Source organism: Oreochromis niloticus, linkage group LG1 (assembly GCF_001858045.2).
Source record: "Oreochromis niloticus isolate F11D_XX linkage group LG1, O_niloticus_UMD_NMBU, whole genome shotgun sequence".
Lineage (NCBI taxonomy): Eukaryota > Metazoa > Chordata > Actinopteri > Cichliformes > Cichlidae > Oreochromis > Oreochromis niloticus.
This window is the reverse complement of record NC_031965.2, coordinates 10,514,485-10,529,488: the sequence shown is the minus strand read 5'-3', so window position 1 is coordinate 10,529,488 and position 15,004 is coordinate 10,514,485. Positions and strand designations below refer to the sequence as shown.

Here is a 15,004-nt window from a genome sequence, read left to right as displayed (position 1 = left end):
ACTGTCAGCAGCCACCTGTGAGATAATGCATGAATTCAAGCTTTAGTATAATTTAGGCAGACACTCTCTAAGAAAATAACCTCCTTGTGGCGGGGCATGGTCGGTGGCGCGGCTGCAGTGAGGCGGACACACCTGAGTGGCATCAGCGATCACGTCGCACCTGCATTAAAGCCAGTGCTGGGTCCTGACTGATTGTCGTTGTTGGTGTGTGTTCGGCTGCGAGCTGGAAAGCTGCAGTCGACCGTGTAAAGTACGAAAACTGTGAATAAAGAAAGTGTATGCTGAAAAGCATGAACAAATGGTTGGGTCTGCTGTGGATTTATTATGCTACTGTACAGTTTTTGTGAGCCGCGCTTTGTTAGGTACTTCTGTGCAAATGCTTGCTAATGCAAATATATCACAAGCCAATCACAAGTAAGTCGTGATCAGGACGATCTGCTGGAGTTCAAATTCAGCATAAGAATGGGGCAAAAATGTGATTTAGGTGACTTTGAACATGGCGTAGTTGGTGGTGCCACACTGCTTCCAGCAGATAGAAAGCCAGCAGTGACTTAGAAAACAACTCCCAGAAAAGCATTTCTAAACATGTTGAACCTTCAAATACATGGTGCCAATCCCGTTAGCTAAGTACATAAACTGAAAGTACAGTTCCCATGGACTCACCAAAACTGGACAGTACAAGACTGGAAACACATCACCTGGTCTGTTTAGTCTTAATTTCTGCTGTAACATTTGAATGGTGCAGTTCAGGCTGGTGCTGGTGGTGTAATAGTGTGACTCATATTGTCTTGGCGCATTTTGTGAACCTTGGTAACAATTGTGCATTGTGTATCCATCTTCTGATGGCCACTTCCAGCAGGATAATGTGCCATGTCACAAAGCTCAAATCATCTCAAACAGGTTTCTTGAACATGTCAATGAGTTCACTGTACTCAGATGGCCTCCACAGTCACCAGATCTCAGTCCAGCAGAACACCTTTGGATTGTGGTGGAATAACAGATCTCTATCATGGACACGCAGCCCAAACGTCTGGAGCAACTGTGTGATGGTATCATCTCAATATGGACCACTATCTCAGAGAAAGGTTTTTTAGCACATTGTTGAATCTGTCACAAAGAATTAAAAAGGTTCTGAGAGCCAAAGCAGGTCCAACCGGATACTAGTAAGGTATCACTAGTAAAGTGGCTGGTCAGTATAGCTATAAAGTCCACACTATTTTTTACAAGACTATAAACATGTTCGTTCAATATTGGAACCAGCCTCAAGTGGCTATTCAAAAAATGGAGCTGTTGGATTGGCATCATTTTTCTGCCCAAGAGGTTGTTGTGAAATAACAAGAAATCTCCCTGCATGACCTAACATTGTGTTAACTTACTGTCTGTGGTGTCTGTGCTACATGTGCCACCACTTGCTGTTACGTCAAATAAAAATACTTCAGAGAAGTAAACACAATCCATTCGCCCTATTGTAAGCTGTTTTGATTTGGTGAAGAACTGCTAAGTAACACAGCAAAACAAACTAATTAAACTTGTTTGTCAAGTGAGATTGCTGTGCAAGATTAGTACTTAGCATATGCAGACAGAAGCGTGGGACGAAGTTTGAACACTTACTGTTTTTCATGTTCCTCTGACTCTACTGACATAGTGCATGAATGGAGCATTGGCCTCTAGCTTATGAGCAAATAAAATAAGTTTTATAACATGTTAACTAATGACTTTTTTAAATAAATAAAAATGTCTTAAATGTCTTAAATGGGAATATCACATTTCCATAAATCAGTTACAAACAGGAATTAAGATGAGCAGTTATTTATGATTAATTTTTCTGTGTAATTGTTGCATTTAAGTCACAAAAACATGTTGCAGATAGACTAATGTACTTCTTGATAAGAAAGGTGTCTTTAGCTGGAATTCCATGTGTACTCTGGTCATTAAAACAGATTTGCACACAAATCCAATACCCTGTCCATTTAATTTGAAAATATGAGCCGTTTGGGGACACTTTCATTTTCAACAAGGAAATGGGTAATTAAAGCCATGTTTCAAACCAGTCAGTTTCTAAAGTCAATATATTTTGAGTCAAAGGGCACTAAAGAAATGTGGCGGTTCTTCCGACAGATAATCAAGAAAGGTGAGATCACTGCGTGAAAGTGGAAGCAGGCTGTTTGCACTGAACAGCTTCACATGGTCTGAGGGATAGAAACTGTAAAAATTTTTAGACCCACCACATGAAAACAACAAGGCTATCACCTCAAACTTCCCTCCATGTACGCTAAAGGCCTAAAGAGCTCAGATATTGATTTTGGAGGCTCTCATGGACTGTGTGGCTGACGTGACTGCTTCACCAGTCTTGCTGGTCTGTCAAGACACAAAGAGCTACTGACGCTTTCATACTGCAAGGAAATCACAGCATGCATTGATCGCCATGCCTAGACTTTGAGAAAAGCTCATCCTAAGGCGCCACTCAGTGCTGCAGAGCCATATCAGCAGTACTGCCCAAACAAGTCATGATGTAAATAACATGAGCATATATGCAAGGAACCCTCTGGAGTCCATTACATAAATTTTCATAATGTGTTCGATCCACTTTTAGTCTTTATAGACCAATAAAAGCTACTGTTCTTCAGCTATATTAGAGCTTACTTAAATGAAGAGAAAAATAAATCCCAGATCTCAAGTGAGTAATTGCAACACAGTTTACCGTGCTTTGAAATACTCTACTTATATACAACACTTTTTTTCTTTAAAAAAAAAAAAGACATCTATTCTTGTTATCCAGAGTTGGTGTCCTGCAGTTTTTTGCTGCTCCCTGAAGGCATCAGCTAGATACAAGCCAGCTGTGGCTCATTAGCTCGCATGGAACGAAAAACTGTAATGGAAGCAAAACCTGCAGGACACCAGTCTGCCACAACTGGAATAAAACCTCTGAAAGGACCATTTGACTTTATCTTGCTTCTTATAGAGTAACATGAGGTACTTGTGCTTATCGATTATAAATGTCTTACTCCTCCTCCATTTAAGCAGGAATTGCTGTAACTCCTAAGGGTGAATTTTATATGACATCCCACTTTGTGACCCCTTACAAAGGCATTGAATGCACAGGGCTGCTTATAAGATTTCACGTCTCTGTGTGTGTTAACAGTAGATCCTCTTCAACCAGCTACAGTGGTGCTCATGCACTGACTTATTTACTTAAGCAAAGAATCAGAGTAACTATCCGTAAGTTTAAAAATCAGCCTCGTTTGACAACAAATTTGTAAGCTGTAATTGTTTTCCCTCCATAAAAGCCCAATTTTGCTTTCTTTTACTTTGATCTTCTATAAATCTTTTTTTCTGTACTTATGCGGCTGGAAGCCACTGCTGTAAACAGAATAACCTATTTCAGTTTGAATAATGACATTTCAGGGGAAACATATTGAGTCTGCTTCGGTAATGGGATCCAAGTCTTTGTTTCTAATAATTTATTACTGCGAGGCTACGAGTGCACAGACAGGACAAAACAACCCCACTTCAGTTTTAAGGTTTGGTGGTGATGTGTTGCTTCCACGTCATTTGCACATACATCATTACAAGTCTGAGCTCAAGCTACTACGGCACAATTAAAACATGAGGATCTAAAAATGTATCCCCACTGCCTGCTGCGTGTAACGTTTGAGTGTTCTTAGACAACATCCTTGCAGAGCAAATTGGGAAAAAAAAGTTCCTATTTTACGTCTGAATTAAAACAACACTTTTACACAGAAAAAGACATTTTGCTATGAAAGTTAAGTACTGGGAAGTTGCCTCTGTCCTATTAAATGAATTGTACGTCATGAAGATAGCAACTGCTTGATACTTCTGCACTCGACTTAACTGGCATGCTGTTATTGCTTTTATTATTATTAGTATTTCTATGCAGTTCACAAATGGATTTTCATCACTTACAGTTAATTTCTTCAGCCCTTTGATAATAGTAACCCACTGAAAGCAGCAGCTTGAAATTCCTCAAGCTTATTTAATAGCTTTCTTGTATTATATTAGAAAAGCAGAAAGCAGTATTCTGTGGTGGAACGACTCCACTGAGTGTGGTTTTTGCCTGTGGTCTAAAGGAGAAGAGTTAAACTTCCTATTAAGAGCAGAGTGATGGAGAAATATGCAGAGAGCCACAGGGGATGAGTCTGTTTGTTTTGCGAGCGCTGGCGAGTGCCGGTTTCTCGTTCTTAACGATGTCCCCTTGCTTGGCTCTCTGTTGTAATTTCACAGACTGCGAGACACACCCAAGAACACGGAGAGCTACTGAAAGACTAAAGAGAAGATATAAATAGCATTTTTGCGTTTTTCTTCACTAAAGCATGCAGTGTTCCCAAAGCAGGGTTGTGACGCAGGACTTTCAAAAAATAAATAAAAAAAATTTAAAAACTTGTAAAAACTGAAAAGTGGCTCCAGCAGCAGCAGCAAGAGCTATAAACAAGTTGTGACCTCCAGGAATAAATAATCAAGCCGGAGCAGAAGTGCAGAAAACTGCAGTTCTTCCAGTGGCCCCCTTGGGATTGGCAAGTCAGTTTCCACACCTCCTCTGTTTAATATTCAGTAATACAGCAGAAATGGACATGTTTAAAACGGTATAATTATTTTTTACAACTCCCTCAATTAAATTGCATTATGGGTTTATAATTAGGGGGTGTGGCCACTAGGAGCACTAATACAATTATTTGACAAATAAGATACCTTGCTATGTGTGTGTACATTACAGACCAAGTAACCTGGTGAATGAAGAATTTTCCTCATATGCTACTTAGCATTCCAGCTTGCACTGCTACGGCTCGCAGCTGAGTGTGAAGCGTTGGGAATGAGAATCAGCACCTCCAAATCTGAGGCCATGGTCCTCAGCTAGAAAACGGTGGAGTGCCCACTCCAGGTCAGGGACGAGTTCCTACCCCAAGTGGAGGAATTTAAGTAACTCGAGGTCTTGTTCACGAGTGATGGGAAAAGGGAGCGGGAGATCGACAGACGGATTGGTGCTGCAGCTGCAATGATGTGGACGCTGTACCGGTCCATCATGGTGAAGAGAGAGCTGAGTGTAAAAGGGAAGCTCTCAATTTACCGGTCGATCTACGTCCCTACCCTCACCTATGGTCATGAGCTGTGGGTAGTGACTGAAAGAACGAGATTGCGGATACAAGTGGCAGAAATGAGCTTCCTCCGAAGGGTGGCTGGCCTCTCCCTTAGAGATAGGGTGAGAAGTTTAGCCATGCCGGAGGGGTTCAGAGTAGAGCCACTGTTCCTCTAGATCGAAAGGAGCCAGTCAAGGTGGTTCAGGCATCTGACAAAGATGCTGCCCATAAGACAAGAATGCCTTATGGGCATTCCCACCAGGGAAGACCCAGGACACGCTGGAGAGATTATATCTTTTGCCCTGCCTGGGAACACCTTGGTGTTCCCTCAGACAATCTGGAGGAGGTGGTTGGGAACAGGGAGGTCTGGGCTTCTCTGCTTAGGCTGTTGCCCCTGCGACCCAGCCCCGGATAAGCGGAAGAGGATGAATGGATGGATGGATGGATGGATGCTACTAAGCACCAGTACCTGTACACAGACTTTGTACGTGAAAACTGGGGTCCAGGATCCAAAATAATGCTTCGATAGGTGTGATCCTGTTCTTATTGGTTATTTTCCTTTAAGCACTGGGATGCCAAACTAACCAGAAGTTTGCATTAGACACACTCGTACATAAAAGAAAAAACAAGTCTTAAAATGACTGAATTCTGTTGCTACTGGGATAAACAAATGTTTTCTGTTCATAGCTCCCATATGAACTCCGTCTGGCTTCTTGTGGCAAAGAATTGGTAAATGCAGTTATAACAGTGGGAAGAATGCCTTCGGCAAAATCAGTCTGCGCTGAAAGTTTTGACCATTGCACTGAATGTAAATTTGAATTTCTAGCCTACAGTTACTCAGTCTCTACTCACTTAACGCTCAATAGGGAAAAATATTTCCTTCAAGGATCAATAACGGACCGAGAACTATCGCAAAAGTCAAAATAGCAGAGAATCACACTTGACCCTTGCTATTTTTGTAGTTTTGCTGAAGTGTGTTTTATTTATTTATTAGTGTATCTTAATTTTACACATAAACTGTCTGTTGATATTTTTTATTGCAAAACTGTAGTTCGTAAGAGAAAAAAAATCATATTATCCCAAAATATTGAATTTCTTGAATCCACATCGGAGAATGTTATTTTACTTCTTTAGTTAAAATAAGCTACTAAAAAAACATTAGTGTTTACTGGAATTTTACACAAGGCAGGGCATTATCGCTCAGACAATGAAGGCTGACAGAACAATAGAAATTGATTTCAGATGGTTATTTGAGAGTGCCTCTTGAAAAAGAGCACAAGTGAGTCAAACACACCGTGGGTTGTATGCTGCCATCGGTTTGATACCTAGTCGGTCTATCACCTTCCAGGGTTGCCACTGAGACTTTCATCCCTTCCACGCTTAGTGATTCATTCATGCAGGTGCTGCCAAAAGACCTTAGGGGCCCCGCTTGATGCCAGTCCTGTGAACTAGCAACACTCACATCCACTGTCAAGAAAACACCTGGAATACACACAGGACACAGGAGCCATGATTCGTTTGAATAAAAAACAAAAAACTTTACTTGTACTGTGTTTTAACCCTCTGTGATGCTCTTTCAGTGTTTCTGTCTGAGTTTAAAAAAACAGCCAAGAGTTAAAGTAATGCTGCACTGCAGTGCTTTGAACTACATGCTAAGGTCAGTATGCTCCCATGCTCCGTTCAGTGCATAATGATATTGTTAAAATGCTTACCTAAGGGTTGGTACGAAGCAGCGCTAACACTCCAAATGCCGGCTCTCAACTTGTTTCCCGAACCTCTCAAGTGTCCTATTTAAGAAAAGGAAAAGAACAAATCTTGCTTGCTGCTTGTCACAATTTACTTAAAAGCTTGTTTCTGTCCCTCATGGCTCAGTCAGCTCTCTTACATGAATCAAATAAAGCAAACAGATATCCATAAAAGAATCTCTTTAACTCCAAACCCTGCATGAAAATTATTTTTACACTTTCTTCAATATTAAAACAAGATATAGTTGCCGGCACATCTGAGAGCATCACCAACACGAAAGCTGACAGCTCATTCAGCTCGTTTAAGGGTGTCAACAAATTTACGCAGACAATGTGGGGCTTAGATTTCAGGCCACAAAGTAACAAGAAAGTGACTTTATGTAAACAAAGTTCCAAGAAAATGTGAATTTGATTTAAGAATGAGGGAAAAAATCCATTAACATTAAATTGTCCCATAAATAAGGCTCTAAAATTGTTGCAGCTGAGGTCACTACAGCAGTCGCAAATTCAGCCTCTCCTTAAAATGAGTTCCTTTAGAGGTGGTTGTGATACACTCTATTTCCAAAAGTATTAACTCGTCTGTCATCGCACGCATATGAACTTGACGTGCTCAATCCATAGGGTTTAATATGATGTCAGCCCACTCTTTGCAGCAATAATAGCTTCAACTTGTCTGGGAAGGCTTTCCACAAGGTTCAGGAGTCTTTATGGGAATTTTGGTTCTCTTACAGATGCGCATTTGTTAAGTCAGATACTGAGAAGGCCTGGCACTCAATCTCTGCGCTAATTCATCCCAAAGGGTTGAGGTCTGGACTCTGTGCAGGCCAGTCAAGTTCTTCTACACCAAACTCACTCATCTGTGTCTTTATAGACCTTGCTTTGTGCACTGATGCTCTCTCAGAGGCCATCCCAAAACTGTTCCCACAAAGTTTTGAGCATGAAATTGTCTAAAATGTCTAATTATATGGTGAAGCATTAAGAGTTCTTTTCACTGGAACTAAGGAGCCGAGCTCAACTCCTGAAAAACAACCCAACACCATAATCCCCCCTTCCACCAAACTCCACTTGGCACGATGCACTCAGACAAGTACGGTTCTTCTGGCAACTGCCAAACCCAGACTCATCTTTCGGATTGCCAGACAGAGAAGCATGATTCATCACTCACGGTGCCACGCTAGAATTCACTGAGCTCCCGAGAGCAACCCATTCTTTCATAAATGTAGAAGCAGTCTGCATGCCTAGGTGCTCGATTTTTATACATCTTTGACCACAGCAGTGATTCGAACACCTGATTTCAGTGATTTGAATGGGTGAATGGATACTTTTAGCGATATAGTGTATGTCAGCTTTTTAATAGGGTGGACTGGGAAGCTGACTGCCTGCATCCTTTAAGCCAGCCTGCCAGCTAGAAAGTCTCAACCAGTCTCAATCTTCAATTGCTGCATAACGCTGATGTGTGTACATGTACTTGTCTCCAGAGATCAGCCGATAATCGTGGTGCCGTTTCATTGAGATAGTTTTATGACCTTCAGGATCACTGTACAGTTGTCTCTCAAAATGTTTCACTCCTCAGCGTTTCAAACACTCACTCCCATGTGTGAGAGACAGAGCCATGTCCTAGCAGAGTAGGTGATGGATGAGCTCGTAACTGTTTTAAGCACTCAAATGGGCCCGCAGGAAGAAGATGTATCGCCCATCAAGCAGCTACGCCTGGCCTCTATAGAGAGGAGAGGATGGCAGGGACTGGTGAGGAATAAAATGGGGCTCCTCTAACAAATTCAAAAGTAGAGGAAAACTGTATATCACCTCTCCCAAGCTGTGCTACTGATAGCCCATCTCCTTCTCGTTCTGTCTCTCTCTGTACTCTTGACCTGTCAGTTAGAAACATAAAGGCTTCAATCACTCCTATTTGGCTGACTCTTCTTTCCTTGACAGTCTCTGCTCATTTCTTTCTTTCCTTACTTTTCTCTCAAACACGCTGGTTTTCTCTTCTTTTTATTGTCCAATTCATTTAGTGTCCACATAAAGACTCCTATTATCCTCCTTTGTTGTCCTTCTGTACTGTACTGATAAATGATGAGTTCAATGACTCATTTGTCTTCCCTCTTCACTTTGTGTCTCCACAGTTCTTTATCCTGCTCCTGCTCATCTTCTTCCTGGAAATTCTGTCTATCATGCTTTTCTTCATCTACCAGGATGAGGTAAGTTGCTGCTATTACTCTCATCATGTTAAATTTTATGGGTTTTCCTCACCTGTGCAAGGTATTAATGACTGTAGAAGAAACTCTGCAATACAGTGCATGCCCTTCATATGTCAGAGAGATTGTCGATGTTTCAAAGTGGGGCTGGCATCCAAAATGATGCAGCTCAGTAGCAAGGTTGTTTTGAAGTTCATACAAGCAGTGCTGCGTATGTCAGCTGACATTTTGCATAAACAATGGCTCAGTGGATCTGCCTCGGTTGGTTTTAAAACGCCACTCGGGCTGGTGCACACGCGCCTTTGGAGAGATGTCTGTGTCACAGTTTCCTTTCCTTGTTAATAAATCATATCTCTGCTCATCTATTTTGGAGGAATTTCGTTGTAAATAAACAAGTCAGACAAGAGTAAATAAGGTGATGAGCCATCCCTCTGCTAATATGTATTTGTAATCCCTTCACTTTTTCAGCTGAGGTTTTATTAATGCATTGAACGGATATTTTAATACCTCACATATTAGTCTTAATTATGGGCTTGAGGGCTGGCTTTTGAAATAGGTATGAAATTTTAACAATTGATAAAACAGCTTGATTTATGCCTTGTTTAACGGTAAAGACACAGATGAGAGCACCGACAGTGCGTCCTCTCTGCGTTCTGTCCACCAACATCCATCAAACTGAGAATAACAGACGTCATTCTGACAGTGGGTTTTAATCAGACTTGATGAGATTAGTGAGATTACTCAGCGAATTACACTGCAGAGTAAGTCTGGGTCAATGCAATGAAAGGATAAATATTTTAAAATATAGCGCTTTTTATTGCAGTTCCTTTATATTGGTGGAATAAAACGACTGCTCGAACTATTCATATCATCACAACTAAAATTACAATTAGAATTTGAACAAAAATGAGAGGCCAAGTTAAACTGCAGTGAACAATAAAAACAATTTGCTTTTGTATAATTTAATGGTTCCCCCTTTAAATATTTTGTGTAGCATGCAGCTAAGTATTTTTATTTCATTACTGGAGATTAAACGCTTGATTTTATCCAGGTTTTTTTAATCAATATATTATCTGGTCATTACTCGTAGCAATAATTGAAAGCCACAGAGACTGTTTGCCTTATGAGCAGTTCCTAAACAAAAGAAATAAAAGCATTTATTTCACTGTAATGTAAAATTAAGAAAAACCCTCAAGCAAGCTGACGCTGGAGCATTTTCGTGAGAAAATAATCCTTGTATTTTTCTTTTATTCCTTTGATTTCATTGATTGAAATCATTAATCATTTAATCATCAAGAGGTATTTAACAGAGAAACAAGCAAGTGAAGTGGATGCAAAGTTTAGAGCCTCGTAATTCATTACTGGAAATTTCACAACTGCTTCCATTACATTATTCATGTGCTGGGACAGAGACCGCTATCACCAAAGACTTAGGCCAAGGACAACCCTGGTGGTAATCTCCTTGTAGATTTTGGTAAACAACAACCTACTTTGATATTTCTTTGTGTTTTTATTCGGATGATGTTTCCAGCCGTAGACCTTGGACCTGCGTGTACTTTGTTCTGGCTTTTATCTCTTCGCTGCTATAATTCTGGCACGATCATAGAATTGCTTAATGTGTCATATTTCCATCACAGTTTGTCTCTGGTAGTCTAATCCTCTGAATACTTGTGGACTTGCAGGTTCCTCTGGGCTTTCATCCAATCAGCAGTACTCTGTTTAGCCTTTAATGAATGTTGTCTTGTGTCACGCCTCACCTTAGTATCTGTGTTCCCTAATGTTGAGTGTACCCCATTATTCAACCTCTAAATAATTCAGTTTTGTCTACCCAGGAGGCGATTAACGACAGAACAAAGTTTTAAAAAAATGTTAGGGATTCTGCAGAGCTTGGGCACTGTGGGAAATCATTCACAGTAAAGAATGGGTGGCCATTAACAGGGTGGACTCTCTCGCTTTTTAAACGGCCGGACGCAGGACACCTAAGAGTATTATTGTACCTTTATATAGTAGAAACTGTACCCTAATGGAAAAATGATTACAAAAAATGTGAATATTACAAAGTCCCCCCCAGGAAACGACCGCATAAGTCATTTTTGTTTAAGCTGTTTTTATGATCTAGTTATTCTTTCATCCGTGTGATGTCACTTTAATACTGGTTGGAACTCGGCTCTGTGGTAATCTAGAAAATCGAGCTTTTAGACATTTTATAAAAGGGCCTATTTTAACACAAACCATTACTTTAACTCTTAATCAAGCATAGCTGGTCAAAACAAAACCTGAAATGGTTCCAGGTGGAAGTTGAGCTCCAGTTTCCAGATTGAAAAATGTCTTCTAACTTGGAAACAAACCTCTTAGTTAATGCACAATTTGCTTCACTGCTGCTGTTGTTAAGAAACCTGCATAAAGCAAATGATAGATTTATGTACGGTGCTCAGAGGATAATGCACTTTCCTACAGGGTAGCATACTGCTTTTACTTATAACAAGCTTTAGTCTCATTGCTGACTGAACATTAAATCATAAAAAACACTCTTGTTACCTGCTGCATCTAGAAAGACCAAATGCAGAATCCAGATTAGGCACAGCTGATAAAATGAGCTGCTATTGGCCATCAAACGAAGAATCAAAGTCCAATAAGAAAAGGAAAAAAATAAAGTACAAGGACAACACACAGAGCACAAGCAGATGGTAATTAGATATGTACAGGTGCAAAGGAGTTACAGACGGCTGCAGATGAAAGTCACAGTCACAGTGGAGGGAAAGGAACAAAAATGGGAAGTAAAACCAAAATTTATCAAAAAAACATGATGTGACCAGGAGAAAAATAAGTAAGAGAAACATGAAGACACTGAAATGTGAAGACAAATATTAATCATGACGACAGAGACAAGCAAGCAAGGAAATGGGAATAAGATAACACTGGAAACAACAACAAAGGATGGGGAATCCACAGGGAACATGACAGCTCTAAGCTGTTTCAAGATATTTGACATCCATCCATCCACTTATCCAATTAAGGGCTGCCGAGCCGTTGTCACAGTGCAAGAGGGTGATTACCCGTTTTAGTTAGCTGTACCTAAACAAGTAGTTCACGTAGGCTTTTTAGTTGTAGGAGAACATAGTGTAAAAGTGTGTAGAAATTTGAAATGTCTTGTTTTAAAATAGATTTTTTTCCACCCAGAAGAAACACTGTAAGGTGTTTATTATTTGGGGAGAATTTACTGTGTTATGATGTCAAACAGAAATGTTATTGAGTACAGACATACAAACACCTCCTCCATCACTATAATAATATCCTGGAAGCTGCTGGGAGTACAAGACAATGTCATTCCTCCCGTATGCAAAGCCCTCCGGTTACCATAACTTAAACCGAGTGCAGCAGTAGGTGCATTTTGATGAACTCCATCCCCGTCTTCAGGGATGGTCACGCTTAGTGGTCTGCTTTATTACACCTGCTTTAGCACTGATAAAAAGCTCTGTGATGTAGCTGCAAGCTACTTGCAACAGCCCACACGTCTTGCATGCACCTGAAATGGTCATCGTTTGTTTCACTTTGTTGGCTCCTAAGGATGATGAAAAGGTCCTGTGAGGTTAACTTCAGTGGAACCAGCGTGGCTCAGAATGTCAAAGGGAATAAAAATAAGTCTGACTCGGGGTGGGGTGGGGTGGCGGTACTGAAAATTGATGTATGGTGCTTTATACTATCTCCGTGTGGGTTTACTGCCTTGTCCTCTTGGCATTTTTATCACCTCATGGGAAAATTACCCCATCAGACAAGCACCAACAAAGCAACAAAAACAGCAGATCACTTGCACTATTTTGTTTAGGGATCAGGAGACTACCAGCACTATAAGAAGTATAATGCGATGCATACTGCTACCAATAATATCATACGTCACAGTAGCTGTATTACTAGTTGAGCCGCAGAGAAAATCTAATCTCATAACAACAAAGGTCTCTGCATTAAATTAAGTATAAAGGCTAATGAGCCTCTCACACCTCTTAAGTGTAGTCAGTTAATTCAGTGCTTGTTAGCACAATAATATGCCATGAACATAAGCGCTTAGTGTAAATCACATATTTAAATGACGTCTGGTGTGTGTGTGTGGACAGTGTATTGTTTTTCCAAAGTATCCTAAAGTAGGAAATATCAGGAGAAAGCCAGTTCAACCAATAAAATGCATTCATGGAGCGCTGAAGGGGAAGTGGAAATTCCAGGATCAGTTTGGTAAGTTGAAAGAATTTCATTTTGAACCTTTTATCATTTATAGCAGCAGCTTCAAGACCCCCAAAAAACAGTCTTTCTCCATTTGCCATTCATAAGCCTAGTATCAAAAAATCAACAAAACAAGGGGCCCTTATCAAACACAATTTTCAATACGTCCCAGTGGTGAGTTCAGTACACATAATTTAAACCATACCTGCAAGCTGCCGATTAGGAAGAACCTTCAAGTTGGAGGCATCGAGAATAATGTGAGGTGTTTGTAAGCAACAGTTTGTAGACTTTAATCGTCAGACATGCGAAACGGGTGTTAAAAGGTCTCAACCAAAGTGCAAGTAATAGAGTAAATACTTGGCAGCCAACCACTGGAAAGTGGTAACACTGAAAAGGTCAATACAAGTGATTCAAATTATTGGCCATTCCTCCTCCGGGTTCTTGATAAGTTACCCCTGGGGTCCATATAAAGCTGCTGCACAACTATGTTGATAGGACCTCTCGTCCTAACCAATCAATAATGAAAAAGCTGTTTGTGTACACTGATTTAGAAAGCTTATTACATTAGCTTCCTGTACACTGCAGTAGATGCACTGTACAGTTGTATTGGTTTTACAGCCATCCACTGCAGAATGAAACCACCAGATATCAATATTCGGTTGTGGGTGCTGAGACACACACAGACTCCTTTACTGTGTGAGCGGCTGAAATGAAATCAATCAAATAGACATATCTATGAAGCAAGAATGCTCTTTGATTTAAGATTCAAATCTAATATCTGCTTGACACCAACACTGATACCCAGCAGACTTCTGCATCTGCTGGGATTTTTGAGTTCAAACACAGTCTGCAATAAAGGGCCTGTAGCAAAAAGGTTTCATTTTGACATATATGAGTTAAAATGAAAAGAAGAACTCTGCTCTCAGATACTCTTAAACTGCTCTGTGTCATCAGCCTGTGATGTTCTTTTTTTAGGAACACTTATCATATTCACTTTTTAGCTGGAATGATTTCACCTCGGCGTGCTCCATCTGCTTCTGCTAAGAAAATGCTACAATAGTGACATTAGGTTTAGATTTAAATTGAGGGGTTGAGAGAAAGAAAAATGGCCATAATAGTGAGAACTTTAAGTCAAGAGTATATCTCTTAAGACCATTAAAGGCAAATTGTCTTGTGAAGCCATACTCTTTGAGGGATTAACAATGAAAGTTCTTATGGTGCTCAGACAAAAAAACAACAACAGATTTCACATCTCTCAGTAAGGTGAGGAATAAACAGGCAGTTGGGTGAACAGCTAAACCCATGATATGATACACAGCTGTACAAGTGCTACTATTGTTTATTCAGTAATGTTCTATTAAAATCTTCTGAACTTAAATAACTAAAGCCTTTATGTTGCCACTAAAAATATAAATGATGCAAATCTAATCTGCATTTAGATATTTGCACAGTTCAGCAATGAAAAAATTGCACTACTAAAAATGCAATCCCAGTCATTGCTTTTTAAGTTGTTTACGGTATAAACAGATTGGTTTTTTTAGACTTCATTAATATGAACTGTTTTCCTCATTCATAATTCTTTATGTAGTTGTTTTTCTGTTATCTGTGGAAAAAAATTGAATTCAAGCAAAGTTCTTGTGTAATTATGCCTGATTACAAAACTACAACACGAGTGGATTTAAGAAACATATTTCTGCTGTGTCAGAATCACAAAGCTTTCATTCGTAATGTTTGGTGACTGCATGAAGCCTCT

At 40.0% G+C, this 15,004-nt stretch overlaps 1 protein-coding gene across 5 annotated transcripts in view; it reads left to right on the top strand.

Annotated features, from left to right (window-relative positions):
• The window catches only part of tspan4a (tetraspanin 4a), a 158,466-nt gene that overhangs the window by 107,684 nt on the left and 35,778 nt on the right, over window positions 1-15,004 (top strand). For all 5 annotated transcript variants that reach the window (XM_019352737.2, XM_019352761.2, XM_019352795.2 and 2 more), the window contains one exon: window positions 8,965-9,039. In XM_019352737.2, the coding sequence (XP_019208282.1) occupies window positions 8,965-9,039 (75 nt within the window). The remainder of the gene's footprint in view (window positions 1-8,964; window positions 9,040-15,004) is intronic.